Consider the following 16,994-nt stretch of genomic DNA (forward strand, 5'->3'; position numbering starts at 1 on the left):
AGTCATGACCAATTTGGCCACATCGTCCAGCCAACGTTGGGCTGGAGACTCCGGGTCATGGGCGACGGGCGGGTGACGTAGGAGCGCGCCCGCAGCTTGGAGCGCGCCCTGGGGCGTGCTGCCGTCGCCGTAGACGAGGAGGCGACGCTCCCCATCTCGCCGCCCTTCTCCACCTCCTGTTGGTGTCGAAGTCGCGGATCCTTCGGCCCTCTCGAGCGCCTTCTCTCGCCTAGGACTTTGGCGTGGAGGGGGCGGTGGAGTACGAGCTCGACGGCGTGGGTTTGGCTCCCCGTCGTCACCGCTCATACTCGGGGAGAGGTCGTGCGCCTTTGCTGGCTCGGCCATTGGGCTGAACAGGAAAAGCTTGGCGCACACGAAACAGTGCGAGAGCTCAGAAAATCCCTCGCAGAGCCCCCTACCTGGCGCTCCAGATGACGGAGCGTGGGGCTCCTCACCGGGAGACCGCGCAGGCCCCCCTTTGCCGGTTCGGCCGGGGACTCAGGGAGAGATTCTAAGCTCTCTGTATGTGGAAGGCTCGCGAGACAGGAAACACACAAGACACGGGCGATGTATACAGGTTCGGGCCGCTGAGAAGCGTAATACCCTACTCCTGTGTTTTGGGAGATCTGTGTATGAAGGAGCTACAAAGTATCAGCCAGCCTCTCCCTTGTTCTGGGTTTCTAATCTGGAAAAGTCCAGTCCCCCGTCTCAGTGGGCAAGGTCCTCCTTTTATATCTTAAGGGGATACCACATGCACCATTTCTCTCTTTTTTGTGGGGACTTACCCCACCTTTTCATAAACAGACGGAGACTTGTATGGTTGCCGTCCGAATGACCTTCTGATGGGACGGCCCATACCTACCTCCACTTCCGCCGGAAGCAGGCGCGACGTGGAATCGTGGCTGTCTGCTGACGACATGACCGGTATCAGACCAGTCACGTCGGTCATTCTTGTCCACCACGTGTCAGCTTAGCAATCTACATGCTCGCCCTTCTTCACACAACATCTTGCCTGTAATGGTTTAGGATGAAGCCTGGCATATATCTGACCAGGACTAACGTGCCATCTCTGGGAGGTAACACGCTAGCTCTAGCTGGGGACGAGCGCCTAGAAGCCCTCGTCCTGACGGGATGGGGCGAGGCGTGCGTCAGATCGCCTGTCGCCACCTAACCCGCGATCTGACCGGTCTGTGACTGGTCACAGACCGGATAAACGAGTGCACTGCACTGCGTTACATGCGGCGTGACACGCTCAGCCAAACCGCAATAAATGTGGTTAGGTGAGCCCCACTGTGCTCACCTAACCCATACACGGAGCAAAAACCCACGAGGGGTCGGGGCGCCTCGGCCCTCGGGGCCGAGGGGGGTGCGGCCCGACCCCCTCGTGGGGACTAAGAGGAGGGCGAACGCATCACCCTCGGGCCCGACGTCCCTCGGGGGTACCAGGCCACGTGTGCGATTGTGTCTGCCTCAAACCTCTAGTCATGATACTCCTGATCCCATGTCACCGACAGAGTCGGTTTTTTAAAATCGTTCGCTTTTAGAAATACGTATCTGTATTTGAGTCGGGTTTTAACTTTGTTCGCTTTTGGAAATACAGAAGGAGATATAAGAAATCTTTTTAAAAAAAGCTCGCGTGCTAACTTGAATGATTTTTTTAGAAAAATATATATTCAAGCGAATTCTTACGGTGAATTTCACATTAAACAATAATAATATTAAAATAGCCTTCACCCGTTGCAACACATGGGTATTTTTTCTAGTAGATCAAAAATATTTCAATCTTTAAAAAGCTGAAACACAGCCAAATCACCTCTTGAAACATTTTTCTACAACGTATGAAACAACGGTTTCTAAACAATCGGACGTTAGTTCACCCTAAAAACAATGTTTCAGCAAATAGCGAAAAAATGTTTCAATTATTTAAAAAAGTGAAACACGGTCAGATCGCTAAATGAAACAATTTGGTTCAACGTATGCAATAAACGATTTCAAGCCATTGAAACAATTAAACTCGTGTCAATCAACAAACCATGTGTCCATCAAGATAAAATTATTAACAGTATAAAAAATCCACTGTAACATTTGATCCATACATAGTGAAACATCACGAGTACACTAGCTGAAACATTGTTGGTGGAACTGTTCACGAGTACGCATCAGCTACGGGCTCTATCAGCTGTTATCTACATCGGCTGACGCCGGATTGGATAGAGGGGAGGCCGATATAGCCGATTTTGGCAAGATGTTTATGGAATCATTGTTGGGATTGGTCAGAGTGTTGTACAAGTATTTTCAAATATGGATTGAGTCTAGAGAAGACAATAATATCTATTAATTAGGATATTCTAGTAGTTTTCCTTATGGATATTTTTGGTAAGAGTTCGTCTAAGGGACTTGTTCGTATGTTCGAGTTATAATAGAAGTAGAGTCGTGTCCGGCAAGGACATATTATGTATTCTGGGTACAAAAATGTGATCCGATACCTTGTAAACAAGGACGACATCAGTTCAATACACTCTCGGCGCATCACCACCATTTTTACTTTTCTTTATTTTCGATGAGTTCTTGCTTTCGAGTTGGGCTGCATTGGGTTCGATCTCCGACAAGAGGTAAAGCCTGTTATGTGGTTTCCGTTCTCGGAACTAGTGCTTACATCGTTGCAACACTCTAGTCTTGTCTATGAAAACCGCCGAGTTATCATATATGCTATATAATCTAGATCGATCTTACCATCCGATCCCGTCGGCTAGCCTCTATCGTCGAAATGACTGACAGGACTATATGCTATCGTCGAGTTAGATTATATAGCATATCTACCATTTCGAAAAAGCTTTCATCGACTTGTTTAGATCTTATGTTTCTTTTTATGCTTAATGCTGCATCAGTTCAGTTTGATCTATGAAGTAATATCTAGAAGCGTAATATTTAGCTCGTTTTATGATCACGAATAGAGATAGTATCGGGGTTTCAGCCGATCTTATCTGGTTTAGTTATCTTGTTTTTCGTTCCCAATTCACTCGATACGCTAAATCTACCCTTTATGTTGGGATCTCACTCGGGTGAAATATATTAAGCTTGACATCGATCTGCTGAGCCATCCTGGCTTTAGATTGATTCTCGTTTAGCATATTTAGTATGTATTGACATCCCAGCATAAAGCAGTGTTGGAGTACAAGCCAATACACGTTGGGTTTGCCTATCGGTTATGCTATGAGCGTTCATAATCCTTGCTTCAGTGTAAATTTAGACACAAGTGATTTATACTATCTCGGTGTGCTGTCCGATCTATCACTTAGTTTAAATATACCCTGAAGCCTAGATTACGTACTGCTAATATCTACAGCCGATAGAGCGGATCTAATACTTTACTTACTACACCCTTCATTGCCGATCTGATCTACGTCACATCGCCTTGGTATAGACGATATGTCATTGGCAGCCCAGCCGATCGATTATCGCTGATGGATTTAACTTTGTTTTCTTGGCTTCTTGTTGGTTGCAGGATCAAACCAACTAGCACACCCCAAACCCGAAGGCAAGATTTTTGGACCTGCACTAGAGTAAAACAAATCTCTCAGGCCAGTGCGTGTTTTTCGTATCGACATGAATAAAAAATGAAACGAATTCCCCTTAATAGAACGTTTCCGTTATATCCAGATGGCTGTTACGATGGGCGCACGTGGTGAGGGCGCAGAGGCGTGGCGTGGCGCGGGGCGCCCGATTTTTTCTCCCCCTCGAACGCCCGACGTGGGGGGGGGGGGGGCGCTTATCCACGACCAGTCACGCGGCCGCGCGCGCGCGATCAGCTGCCCCCCTCTAGTCTGATCTCTTATCTTATATGGAGTACTACTATATGTATATACATATGTATGTACTATATATACATACGTATAAACTTTGTACGTATGTATATACATATGTGTGTATATATACATAATTTTTTTATATGTATACACTTTTAATGTATAAAAGATATACACATGTATATAAAGTTTGTGTGCGTATGTATAAAAAACCTAAAAAATACGTGTATACAAACTTTATATAAGTTTATACAAACTTTGTATACGTGTATACAAAGTTGATATACGTATGTACGTATACAAACTTTGTATACACGTATACAAAAGTTTACATACGTGTATATAAAGTTTATATACGTGTATACAAACTTTGCATTTGTACGTATACAAAGTTTACATACATACGTATTAAAAGGGGAAAACATAAAAATATATGGGAAGAAAAAAAGAAAAAAAAGAAAACCGGAAAAGGTACGGAAGAAAAAAAAACAGAAAAAACAAACAAACAAAAAAAGAAACGGTACGACAAAAAAAAAAGGATCGTACGTGCCGTCCGCCTCCTCCTCTCCACGCGCAACACGTGTCCAGTCACGTCCGGGAGGGTGAGCACGACTAGTCGCGTATTAGCCTCTCGTCCGACGTGGAGGATTCACAGAATTACTAGGCAATTACGGGCTGAAATTACCAGAAGCTACGGGTCAAAGTTACCAGCACCTATGGGCCAACCTAAACACCATTGCCGAGGGCCAAAATTAACAGCAAAGATTAGAAAGTAGGAGTAATTAATGGGCTAGGCTGGCAGTAATTGGGCTTTCTTTGGGTAGTTATCGCTGGGCTTAATTATGTTTGCATGGTGGGCCGCTTTCACCAGAACAGAGTTGATTTTTTTTTATTTTTAAATTTTTTTCTTTTAATATTTACATAAATAATCCATCGGCGCAAAAAATTACAAAAATAGACCCTGCCGCCCTAGTGGAGAGCGGCAAGCTGACGTGGCAAACGGCGGCTCGACGGCGTCGTCTGCCGCCGTCTGCGAAAATTGCATTTAGCCCCTTGCCGTCCTTTGGGGCTAAATGCAATTTTCGCAGCCCTAAAGAGCAAAGGGCGGCAAGGGACCCAGATAAAAAAAGTACGAGCCAAAAAGTACTAGGCCCGGGCTGGCTTTTTTGCATGGGGCCCCTTGCCGCCCTAACAGAGGAAGGCAAGTGTTTTCGTGCAAAAAATCCCTCCCTCTCCAGTCTGCCGTCATCGCCCATCCCTCCCCCGTTTGCCACGTCAGCTTGCCGTTCTAGTGGAGGGCGGTAGGGTCTATTTTTGTAATTTTTTGTGCCGATGGATTATTTCTGTAAATATTAAAAGAAAAAAATTTAAAAATGAAAAAAATTCAACAGAGTTTTGCGTCTTTCTTACGGGGAATTTAACTATTTGTCACTTTTAGATTGGACAATTATCCAAATGCCCCTTTTAGATTTGCACATAATTTTTTGCCACTTTTACGAGATGCCTTCTTAACTATTTGCCACTTTTGCCCACATGGCATGCCAACATAGCAACGGAGGGTAGAAACCGGTGTGGGACCCACTAGTCAGCCTTTCCTCTCTCTCCTTCCTCTCTCCCTTCGGTCCGATGTGGCAGCGGACGAGGCGGAGCGGCGGCGCCGGCGGAGGACGAAGCAGAGCGGCGGATAGGCTCCTCGTGGAGGCGAGCAACGGCGGCGGCGGAAGAGGAGGTGTAGCGGCGGTGGACGAGCTTCTCGCGGAAACGGAGAAGGCGGAACAGCGGCGTCGGTGGAGAAGGAGTAGTAGCAGCGGCACTGGTGGAGGAGAAGGCATAGTGGCGGCGGACGGAGCAGCGGCGCCGACGGAGGAGCGCCACCGGAGGAGGAGGCGTGGCGGCGGTTAAATTTCCCCCACCACGGTGCTCGCCGACCACGCCCTCCACAACATCCTCTGCCGCCTCCCTCCGCCCGACCTCATCTGCGCCGCCCTCGTCTGCAACCGCAGGCGCTGCGCGCTGCTGCCTCCTCCTCCGCTCGCCCCCACTGCTCGTCCATGCCGCCGTCACACGCTCCCACCTCGTCGCCGTCTTCGCTCCCACGATGACCGGCGCATCTCGCCGGGGGCTCATCCTAGCCAGTGACTGCGAGGAACCCGTTCGCCGCCGCTCTGCCTCGTTCTCCGCTGGCGCCGTCGCTCTGTCTCGTCCTTCGCCACATCGGACCGGAGGGAGAGAAGAAGGAGAGAGAGGAGAGGCTGACAAGTGGGACCCACACCGGTTTCTACCCTCCGTTGCCATGTTGGCATGCCACGTGGGCAAAAGTGGCAAATAGTTAAGAAGGCATCTCATAAAAGTGGCAAACAATTATGTGCAAAACTAAAAGGGGCATTTGGATAATTGTCTAACCTAAAAGTGGCAAATAGTTAAATTCCCCCTTTCTTACAGCCCATATAACAGGGTGACCACGCCAGTGAGCAAGCGTACACTTCACACTGCCATCCGCTCCATCGACCAGCGGTGGCCGGCGACGCCGCCACGGTGCTCGTCCCCTACCAGAAGCGGCGGCGGCCGGAGCGACGGAGAGCGTGTGTTCCGGCGACTGAGTTGAGGTGAGTGTGTCTTCTCGTTTCTTCTCTGTGTTCCGTGATGAGTTTTTTTTGGCGTCTCACCTCTCTCTGCTCTGGCGCAGGAGGGGCGCTCGCCACCTGTTCGACGGAATGGCTACGAGGCGCGACGGCAGCAGCAGACGCGAGGGACTCACGGCCGAGGAGGACGGCGGCGAGGACTGGCTTAGCACCCTCCCGGACGAGATCCTCCACAATGTCCTCTCCTTCCTGCCAGCGCACGAGGCCGTGTGGACGTGCGTGCTCTCCCGCCGCTGGCGCAACCTCTGGAGGTCCGCCCCCGTCCTGCGCATCAGAAACGCAAAGAGATGGGGTGGTATGGCTAAGTTCGACAAGTTTTTCAACAATCTACTGCTCTTGCGCGACCCGGTGCCTCTTGATGAGCTCGAGTTCCAAACCGTATTGGGCATTTGCAAGTTGCATCCACTACAACCTTCTTTCCGCTTGCTTAAGTACGCTAACACATGGATCAGGCATGCGCTAATGTGCAATGTTCGGGTTCTCAGAGTCCTCGTTCAATATCAATATGATCTACCCCTGCTGAAAGTCAACATGCCTCTCATCTCTGAACACTTAAAGACCTTAGAGCTTAGGCGTGTACTGCTGGACAAGCGTGCTCTGGATTTCTCAAGCTGTCCTTCACTGGAGGAACTTGAGATGAATTTTTGTGGGAATTCCACCACCAACAAGATTTTCTCACAGTCACTGAAGCGTCTTTGCATCACCGATGGTCGGTTTACTGACGATCTGTCAAGCTTACCTGCATTGCAAGACCTTGAGATGGAATCATGTGGAATTTGCACCGAGAAGTTGGTGTGCCAGTCACTAAAGCATCTCTGCTTCACTCGATGCCACTTCGAGGAGCCCACACATATTTCTGCCCCAGGTCTTATTTCGCTACAGCTGAATGATATATGGGGCTGGACTCCTTCACTTGAAACCTTGCCATTGCTAGTAACAGCATCTGTCAAGCTTGGGAAAGAGTCAATGGGTTGCTGTTCGGAATGCACATTTCATCCTGGTACATGTGCTGATTGTGATGGTGATCCTGATAGCAGTTTCAAGTGTGAGTTTCTCAGAGATCTGTCCAATGCTGTGAATTTGGAGTTAGCAGCTGAAGATGGAATGGTACATTCGTGTTCATTTCTGACTTGTCTTCCAGCCAATTTTTGTCATTCATACTATCAAACACTACATATTCATTAGCTTTATATTTAAACAGAATTCTATGTGTTACCATGGATTTCTGTTCTGCCTTACCATGTTTCAATGAGGACATCCTGAACGTTGGTTTGTGGGGGTGGGCGGGGTGAACTATTGAATTATATGGTTTTGAAGCTTGTGACATCAATATGTTTTCTAGAACTTGAAAATAGTTCGATTTGTTGTGAGCTCTGTATAACTTCAACCAGTATCGTTAACACAAGAATATTTCTTTGTCAACACAAGAATATTTCTTTCAGTAAAGAGAACCTTATAAATCAAGTAGTGATCTATTGGCATGTCTCCTTATGTCTTCATTTTGCTCTAGTGTTCTGTCTAATGTCCATACCTTTGTATGTTAAAATGATATATTCCATCTTACTTTGCACAGTGTATGTTCAAACAAGACTTGACATGGTGCCCCAGATTCAGCAAGGTAAAGACTTTGCTTCTTGATGGGTGGGTTGTTGGGCATGATTTCTATGCTGTTGTTTGCTTTCTCCAACACACACCAATTCTGGAGAAGCTCACCCTTCAGCTTTGTGAGGTATATACATTCTAATGTGATAGTGATGGCTTATCAAAGTTATCATGCATGATTGATTGAGCTGAGTTTTTTTTTTTCTTCCATAGGGACATGAACGTATGGTGGAAATTGAAGAAAGTAGCAGATCAGTGGGACGTATGGTTCAGTTTGAGCACCTTCAAACAGTCGAAGTCAGATGTTTAAGGAATGATGAATGGGTTCACAAGATTTTGAAAATCTTGAATACCTATGGGATTACTCCAGACAAAATCACCATCCAGATCCAGGTTTGAGATGACTCAAAATCCATCCTACATATCCAATCTACCTACTTCTCTCATTACTATATTTATTTATAACTAGAGGCATTGGATGAAAATGAAAAGGTTTAAATGGCCCATATGAGTGAAGAAAATTTTATGTAAAGTAATATGCATTTATTTTAATTACAACTGTCGTTCACTATTGTATCTATAGATGTCATGTGGGGACTACATATGACTGGAGACCAGTAGGTGCTGTGAGAGATGTATCAGCAACAGTTTTGGCAGTGGAGAGTATAGTTAAGCGTTCTGATTGCAGTTCTTATAGATAGATTTGTGCCTAGTGAGTTTGTAACGAGAATTGGAGATGTGTACACTGATTGACTTTGATTGTATCCATTCTGGTTTTTAGAGTACTAGTAGTTTATTAGGAAGTTGAACAAATAAATGAATCATTGGCGACTTGAGTACATCCCTCCTGAACTGGCCCGTACTTTGGCATTCATTATACCTATACTTTCAACATCATACTCTTCAATGATTCTGTTAGGAGAAAACACAGCTCATTTAGTTCTCGGGAGCAAGTGATAATTTCTACAGTATATACTTTTATCAACTGCAAAGTCCCTTATCATGCAATTCAATGTTTTTTAATATATGCCAAAGGATATCTGAACTAATATGCTCTTCGTGCTTGTGTAGGATTCAGTCTGAGAAGTTCAGAGATCTAGCAGATGATTGATCGAGCTGACGACGTCCATGCTGAAGTCCTTATCTGAATTCTGAAAGTGTGTGCTTTGGGTCTGCAAGAATTAATACTAACACTGTTGCTTGCTGAAGCTCATAGAAATACAGCTTTGATCGAATTGGTTACAGAAAACTAGCACACGGTACTTCTCAATTGGTTATCATACTGGTTGTTAAAACTTATCTCGACTAGCTAGTTTGTTTGTTTACGATACGGTTTTCGTTGCCGACTCGGACAGAGACTCATGTGTCCCTTTGTAGTTTGTATATCCATGTGAGATTTCTGCATAATTGCTGCATTCTGTTCGATCTCGATCTTCCAAGAAGGAACTTGAATCGATGGCCACCGGGGGGAACTCGCTGCCGTCGCCGTCGTGCGCCGATGACAAGAAGCGGCGGGTGTGCTACTACTACGACCCGGGCATCGCCCACATCAAATTCAGCGACGACCATGTCATGGTGCCCGCCCGCGTCGCCATGGCGCACAGCCTCGTCGGCGTCTACGGCATGCTCGGCGACATGAGCCGCCTCCGTACGAGACCCGCCACGGAGGCGGAGATCCGCCGCTTCCACTCGCCGGAGTACGTCGACCTCCTCCGCGACCTCACCCCGGAAAGCTACTTCAACGACGCCGCGCTTCGGCAGAAGGCGGAGGATGACCACGGCATCGGCGGCAAAGATGATTGCCCCGCCTTCGACCGCCTCTGGAAGTACTGCCGCGGCTACGCCGGCGGGTCGCTCGCCGCGGCGCGCGCGCTCGTCGACGGCGCCTCCGACATCGCCATCAACTGGTCAGGCGGCATGCACCACGCGTCCGCCTGCAAGGCCACCGGCTTCTGCTACGTCAACGACATCGTGCTCGCCATCAACGAGCTCCTCGGCACCTTCAGGCGAGTCATCTACGTCGACATCGACGCGCACCACGGCGACGGCGTGCAGAACGCCTTCTTGGACTCCAACCGGGTCATGACGCTGTCGTTCCACCGGTACGGCAAAATCACGCCCCACAAGAACTTCTTCCCGGGCTCCGGCGCCATCAACGAAATCGGCGCCGGCGCCGGCGAGCACTACAGCGTGAACGTGCCCCTGGACGCCGGCGTCCGCGCCGACGTGTACCACACGCTGTTCAAGCCGATCGTGGGCAAGGCCATGGAGGTGTTCCAGCCGGAGGCCATCGTGCTGCAGTGCGGCGCCGACTCGCTCTCCGGCGACCGCCTCGGCGGCATGGAGCTGTCGGTGCGGGGCCACGCGGAGTGCGTCGGCTTCCTCCGCGGGTTCAACCTGCCGCTGCTCCTCGTCGGCGGCGGCGGCTACACCATCAACCACGTCGCATCCACGTGGTGCTACGAGACGGCGGTCGCCGTCGGCAAGGAGAGGGAGCTCCCCGACGACATAGAGATACCCAGCCACGGCTACGAGCTCATGTACAAGAACCAGGGGGACAAGCTCCATTACCAGAAGTCGACAGCGACGGCGGCGAGAAAGAGGTCGAGCAGCGCGGAGGTCACCAAGGGGAAGGTGCTCGAGCACCTGTCGCAGATCGAGCGCGCGCCGAGCGTGCAGTTCCAGGAGCGACGCGGCGGCAACAATGCCGCCGGAGTTGAGCTCTACTACGACCGCCCTCCGAGCCTGGAAGACGACGAACCCGCGCAGAGGCTGCACCGGCTCTGCTTCCCCGGCCTGACGAAGCGTATTAAGCTTAGGTGGTGTTTGGTTGAGGTCAGGAAATGCAAACGTAAATGGGATCAGCTACAGCGGTAAGGGAAGAAAATGTATCACTTTACAGGTTTTGTTTGGTTGGCCGCTGTAACGTCTCATGTTTGCATTACATTGTTTGGATGGAACATGGTAACGGGTAACGGCTGCTTCCGAAGCAGGGAGCGCTTAGAACGTGACGCAGCTCAAAGCTAAGGCACATTACAAGCTACATAGCAGCAGTGTTCTCAAACACGTGTAGCACATCAAAGCTATGTAAAAATATTCACAATTTTATAACATGCAACTGTTTGATACTATCACACATTGGGAAGTGTATACAGTCTTGAAAATGTGAACATCAGTTTAATAATCTCAAGTAGAAATTATGGATAGTGGTCATATAATAATGAACAAGCTCCAAATATTGTGACTGAGCTAATACATCGGTTATTCTTCATTGCTTCATCTGTGGTAATAATGAAATAATTCAGAAATTAGTGACCGAACAGTTATATGCAATAATTTAAAAAAAAGTCTAAAAACACCTTAAAGGAGTCTAGCACAAACAGTCTTCAAAAGTGATCCAACAACAATCTAAAAAGGCAGTGATTAAGATATGCAATAGTAGCTCTCATATAGGGCAAACTCCTAAATTTTGTGACATGCTTCCTGGCCCAAAATAAAGAAAAGAAGGGAAATGTGTATTTTTTAATACCTGATAGCACTCTAGCTAGGGCATGTACAGGAATAATTCAAGAAAAGGTCATGTGGCTTTAGAATTCAAGTGATATAATTGGACAACATGCATCCAGAAACTACTGAAAGTGAATAATCGGGCAGGTCCTCGCTTCATTCTAAAAAGGGCATTGACTCCAAAGTTAAGAAGCACACATGCATGTAAATATGTTCTCATGCTCAAACAAAGATGCAAGGAATCCAATTTATAATGTTACTTCTACATTAAAAGAAATAAAAGATGCCACTGTGAGTTTAAAGGAGAGCACGAAACCCAAAAATATGTGTTCCACTTATGCAATTGGTAACAAGTGGAATAGTTTATATGGTTTCCAATCATACACTTTTCATGAAATATAAGTTAGCTCACCTGCAAATTTACCCTCCATTTGCTTCTGCAAAGTGAATTTTAAAAGAAAATGGAAAGCAGGGCCATCTGAAGTCAACTTCCTGGACAAGAGAAAATTAAATGCTAATCAGAAAGTAGAGCAAATATTTGTTGAACAATGTCAACAGCAGTTGCAAAAAAAATATTTGCTAACAAAGTTTTTGGAATATAACAAGTAAAGAAATAAATTGCCCATGGGACAGTTATGCACATACCAGATATATTGGCAGTTAACCAACAAGTAAATAGCTGCACCGCGAGACTAATTTTCGCAGCAGTCATGAGATAAGCAATAATTGGCACTTGAATCCTTGTGGAAGGATCACGATGAGAGCAGTGAAACTCCAACAGTTCAATCTCGATCCAACGATCTCAAGCTAGGGTGGTGTTTGGTTCGGAATACTCAAGAGTAAATATCGGATCCATTTTGACATGCAAATATTTGAAAGCAGCTAGTTTTTTGAATTTGTATCTAATATCAGCCTAGCATCATCCTGGAAGATCTCTGAACAAGATCTTGTAGATGTAGCTTCCGAATACTCAAGAGTAAATATAAGACCCATGCTGGGAGTGAGAACTTCAGAAGTTCAATGAACTAAACAACAAGAGGATACATTGTGATCTATCTAAATAAAGTACTGAGGAAATATATGGATGAACAATTGACATGAGTGAAACTACTAGATTAGTAGACTCAGATTCAGCAAGTAGATTGGTTTGGAACAGTCCATGCTGCGAAACATAAGTAAATTGATTATATATGTGCAAGATGACAATTCTGTCGAAAAGGCAATGCACGACAAACCTTTTTTTTTTCCAATCTGACACTGCAATATAATATATCACCTGGCAGTAATGAAAATCAAAATTCTCAAAATCTAGAGAGTAAAATGAGTTGGTCCGATAAAATTTCGGAACTTACCTACACTCGAAAACAAATATGAAAGAACCATCAACTACTATTCCAGATTTTTCCTGCAATCGGGAAAAACAGATTCTACAAAACTCATGTAAACTTATAAAGCAAACAGAACTGAGGCAGGAATACATGCAACCAATCAAGAATACAAATGATTCACTAGTATAAACTACTTCATGATTTGTTAATGAAAAAAAAAGATCATCAATCATCAGCATCACAAGTATATCATCATAAAGAGTGGTGGTATCAGTGAGGGGAGGGTTCTCACTGGCGACGGCGGAAACGACAGAAGAACCTCCTTGGTGGCTGGTGCCTTCTTCGTGTGCCTCAAGATCTCTGCCATGCCTTCTTGATGCTCAACAGCCTCGTCCTTCTCGCAGATCCAGTCGTCAGGGATGTGGAACTCGAGGGAGATGGAGGAGGGACTGAAGGTAGCAGAGCAGTGGGTTGTCGGCCTTGTCGAGGCGGGCAATCTCCGGGCGGTCATGGAGCGTGCGAGGGGAGGGGCAGCGGCGTCGGGGCAGGGGGCAGCGGTGTCGACTACGCACGCCGGGCAGGGGGAGCGGCGCCGGCGACGGTGCGCTGCAAGGTGGCGGCGCTCAAGGCTAGGTCACGTTCGCTCCGCTCCGCCTCCGTATCGGTAACGCGTAACGCCCGATCTGGAGCGTAATCAACTTTGTATTGGGCTGGGATTCGTTTGCGGGCTAACCGATTACAGTCCATCTAAAACAAACAGATGTAAGGGAATCAATTCACGCTGGTATCTGATACGGGCCGAAAACAGCCCAACCAAACAGCTCCTTAGTTAGTACGGAGTACTCCCTCTGCGTGTCTGACGCCGGCGTCGAATTCGCCGGAGTTCTGCCTGTTGAGTAGTCAAACCTTCGGTTGGTGCTTCATCTGCTTCGGAATAACTGATACTTTTTCCATGTCATTTTGACCCTAGACTTAGTTTTAACTATTAGATTATTCTTGCTGAATAAATGTTGTTTGTACAGTTATACGAGAAGTTTCACGCTCTGATAATAAAATACTCTCTCCATTTGATATAATAAGGTGTATTAACTTTTATCCTAAGTCAAACTTATCGAGGCTTATCTATTTTTTAAAAAATTACCAACATTAACTAGTGGACCACCGAATCTAGAGCTAGCTTGGCCGTTTTGATTGCCGATCCGATCTTAAAAACTATGCCTCCAACCCTCTAATTCAGTTGTTGTCACCGCCTCGCCTTCTCCTCCGCGAGTCACCTCCAACCCTCTAATTCAGTTGTTGTCACCGCCTCGCCTTCTCCTCCGCGAGTCACCGATCCGGTCTTTTCGTAGGCCTATCCAAGGGACGATGACGGTGGAGGCCGCCCCATCTCCTTTTCCACCTTCAAAGCCTCCATCGTCACCAATTTAGGGAGCTTAAGATTATGAGAATCTGCTGGTTAGAGCAAATTTAATAGTATAGCCTACTACTAGCTCCAATTCATCTATAGCCGATCTAATAGCCAATTCATACAATAGTTGCTTACTATACTATTGATATATGGTCCCATCTGTCATACACACATTGCGTCTTGGAGTCCGTGCTACAGCTGGCTACAGATCTGTAGCCCGCTGCTCTTCTCTCTCATCTTTTATCTCATTAAAATATATTTATAGCTGGCTAATAGGCTGCTATTGTACCTGCTCTTGTAGCCAGCTTCTGAGAATTTGGAGAAGCTGGGTTTTCAGGTTTCTGGGTTCTAATTCATTTTCTGGATTCTACAACTACAGATTCTCAGAATCTGGGTGACAATCTAGACTGTTTGGGGAGCTGGAGTTTCTGGGAGAAGCTAGAAGCTCCCCCAAACAGTCCCTTAGACAATGCTGGACTTGCGGCCTACTTTGTGATGACGTGCCAAAAGTTCTATTTATACTTTCAACTTGTAGCTTCCTTCCAAAGAATTTGAACTTTCAACTTAAGGTATAATTCGGCACAGCTTCAGACTTGAGATTTTTTAGAAACGGGTGTTGCTAGCCCCACAAATCCATGAATCTCTAGATCTACGATTACGTTGATAATATTTGAGTAAATTTCACAAGACTACATATTTAAGAGCTTGTTTTACAAAACTATAGATTTAGTGTCTCCGTTTATCCCAAAACTACATGTACTTTGTACAGTCTATCACAAAACTATAAATTTAAGAACTTGTTTCACCAAATTATAGATTTAGTGTATTCGTTTTTTCACAGAACTACATATTTAGTGTTAAAACATGTAGTTTTGTGATAATGGAGAAACTAAATCTATAGTTTTGTGATAAATGAAAATCTGTAGTTTTGTGATATATTGTGCATATTACATGTAGTTTTTGATAAACGAAGACACTGGATATGTAGTTTTATGAAACAAATTCTTAAATCTATAGTTTTGTGATAGATCGTACAAATTATATGTAGTTTTATGAAAGTTACTCAAAATATTTAGATAAATCGTTTTGTTTTATTTAATATATATTTATCTATTATAAAATTTAAAGATGATTACGTACTCATCGTATTTTCATCTGTCGTCCCTTCGTTCCAACTTCCAACAAACCTTTGTTTCATCTGTCCGTCGTCCCGTTCCGATTCATATCCGTTTCAGCATTTTTCAGCAGGACGATATTCATGTTTTCCTCTTTTTTTTTCTCCACGTCCAATACGTTTCTGCACATATGGGCCTAAAATTGTAAAAGGGCCCACTGTCTATCACACGCTGTCTCCCTATTTTGGTCTGTCTCAGTGAAAAATATAGCCCATCTTCTAAGCGTATGATACATACTATTTATTTCAGATTTGTTTGTGTTTATTTCAATAATGTTGTACACATGCAAATGCAAAACATAATGAATTTCGTATGGGCGGCTTGCATGCATGTCCGTTTATTTTGTGAAGGATTCATCTACACATGATTCTTTTCAATGTCATTTTTTCAACATTTGATTTCGTTCGGCTATTTAGGATTAAGTGATTTATATTATGAAAAATTGAAGATATTTTCGTCAATAGTTTTCGTACGTCGTCCATATTTTAGTTGGTTTTTAAATTTGTTTGCTTTTGAAAATACAAGGGTTTCGAATTGGATATCATCTCAAAATAAAAATCCCATATACTTTTTAGAAAAAAAATATATCTAACTATGATAAGATTAAAATAGCCTTCACCCGTAGCAACACATGGGTATTTTTTTCTTAGTAAATATAAAATTTTAAACTATAATTTAACGTACAACTTTAAATCTAGTGTGTATTTGAGCTCCATCTGCAGTACCAAACAGGCCTAAATTGCAAAATTACACTCGCCTATCTCTAGCAGGCCACACCTGGGCATTGCTCACTTAAGAGTGTTGCTCGGTGAAGCGTTCACTGCACACACACATACGCCTTTCAAAGAAATTTTAGGAATAAGAATTCCGGTAAAAGTAAATTAATCACCCAAAGTATCAAACAAAATATTAGCACTAGTAGACAATGGGTGTAAAAAATATTATTCATGATAAGTACTTCATAAAATGTCTAGAGATAGTTCATACAATTGAAGATATTAAGGCAGAAGTTTCTACAGAAATGTCTGGAACAAAGAAAATTCACAATCAGTTAGCTTATAATATTGAAGTATACATTAATGGAACAAAATATATAATAGATGAAATTACAATAACGGATTTATCTATGATAAATGATGACATCATAATTGGTATAAGGGTTCCTTCAATAGGCAGTACAAACCACAGTAATACATCAACAAGGAATTACATTTATACCATATCAAGACAATGCTTCATATATTTCAGAGGTACGAAAGCGTGGTGGAACCTCCAACTCCAACCTCGAGGCGTCCAGTTCTAATCCTAAAGAAAAGAGTATAGAGTATGAGCTTAGTGTAAATATAGACGGATATTACATTTCAAATTCCAATATAGAGTGCATAGGACTACAATCATTTGCACCAAATTGGTACAAAGATATTAAGTCTAAAAAGGACATAGAGAGAATTGTTCAAAGATTAGAAGACATTCAAAAATAGGAGAAATCCCAATGAAGCACTGGGAGAAAAATTTAATTATCTGTA

The 16,994-nt window shown here is 44.9% G+C and overlaps 1 protein-coding gene across 1 annotated transcript; it reads left to right on the forward strand.

Annotated features, from left to right (window-relative positions):
• The first annotated feature begins 6,283 nt into the window (after positions 1–6,283).
• Positions 6,284–11,186, forward strand: LOC9269367 (uncharacterized). Its single transcript, XM_066305117.1, has 5 exons — positions 6,284–6,412; positions 6,493–7,555; positions 8,022–8,177; positions 8,264–8,443; positions 9,491–11,186. Exons 2-5 carry the CDS (start codon positions 6,521–6,523, stop codon positions 10,925–10,927), a joined length of 2,808 nt encoding a protein of 935 aa, XP_066161214.1. The 5' UTR covers positions 6,284–6,412; positions 6,493–6,520; the 3' UTR covers positions 10,928–11,186.
• Positions 11,187–16,994: the final 5,808 nt, after the last annotated feature.

This window comes from Oryza sativa, chromosome 11 (assembly GCF_034140825.1).
Source record: "Oryza sativa Japonica Group chromosome 11, ASM3414082v1".
NCBI classification, from domain to species: domain Eukaryota; kingdom Viridiplantae; phylum Streptophyta; class Magnoliopsida; order Poales; family Poaceae; genus Oryza; species Oryza sativa.

Coding starts and splice junctions, on each gene's coding strand:
- LOC9269367 (XM_066305117.1), top strand. CDS start 6,521: ATGGCTACGAGGCGCGACGGCAGCAGCAGACGCGAGGGACTCACGGCC. Junction 8,178..8,263: donor TCACCCTTCAGCTTTGTGAG/GTATATACATTC, acceptor TTTCTTCCATAG/GGACATGAACGTATGGTGGA. Junction 8,444..9,490: donor AAATCACCATCCAGATCCAG/GTTTGAGATGAC, acceptor CGATCTTCCAAG/AAGGAACTTGAATCGATGGC.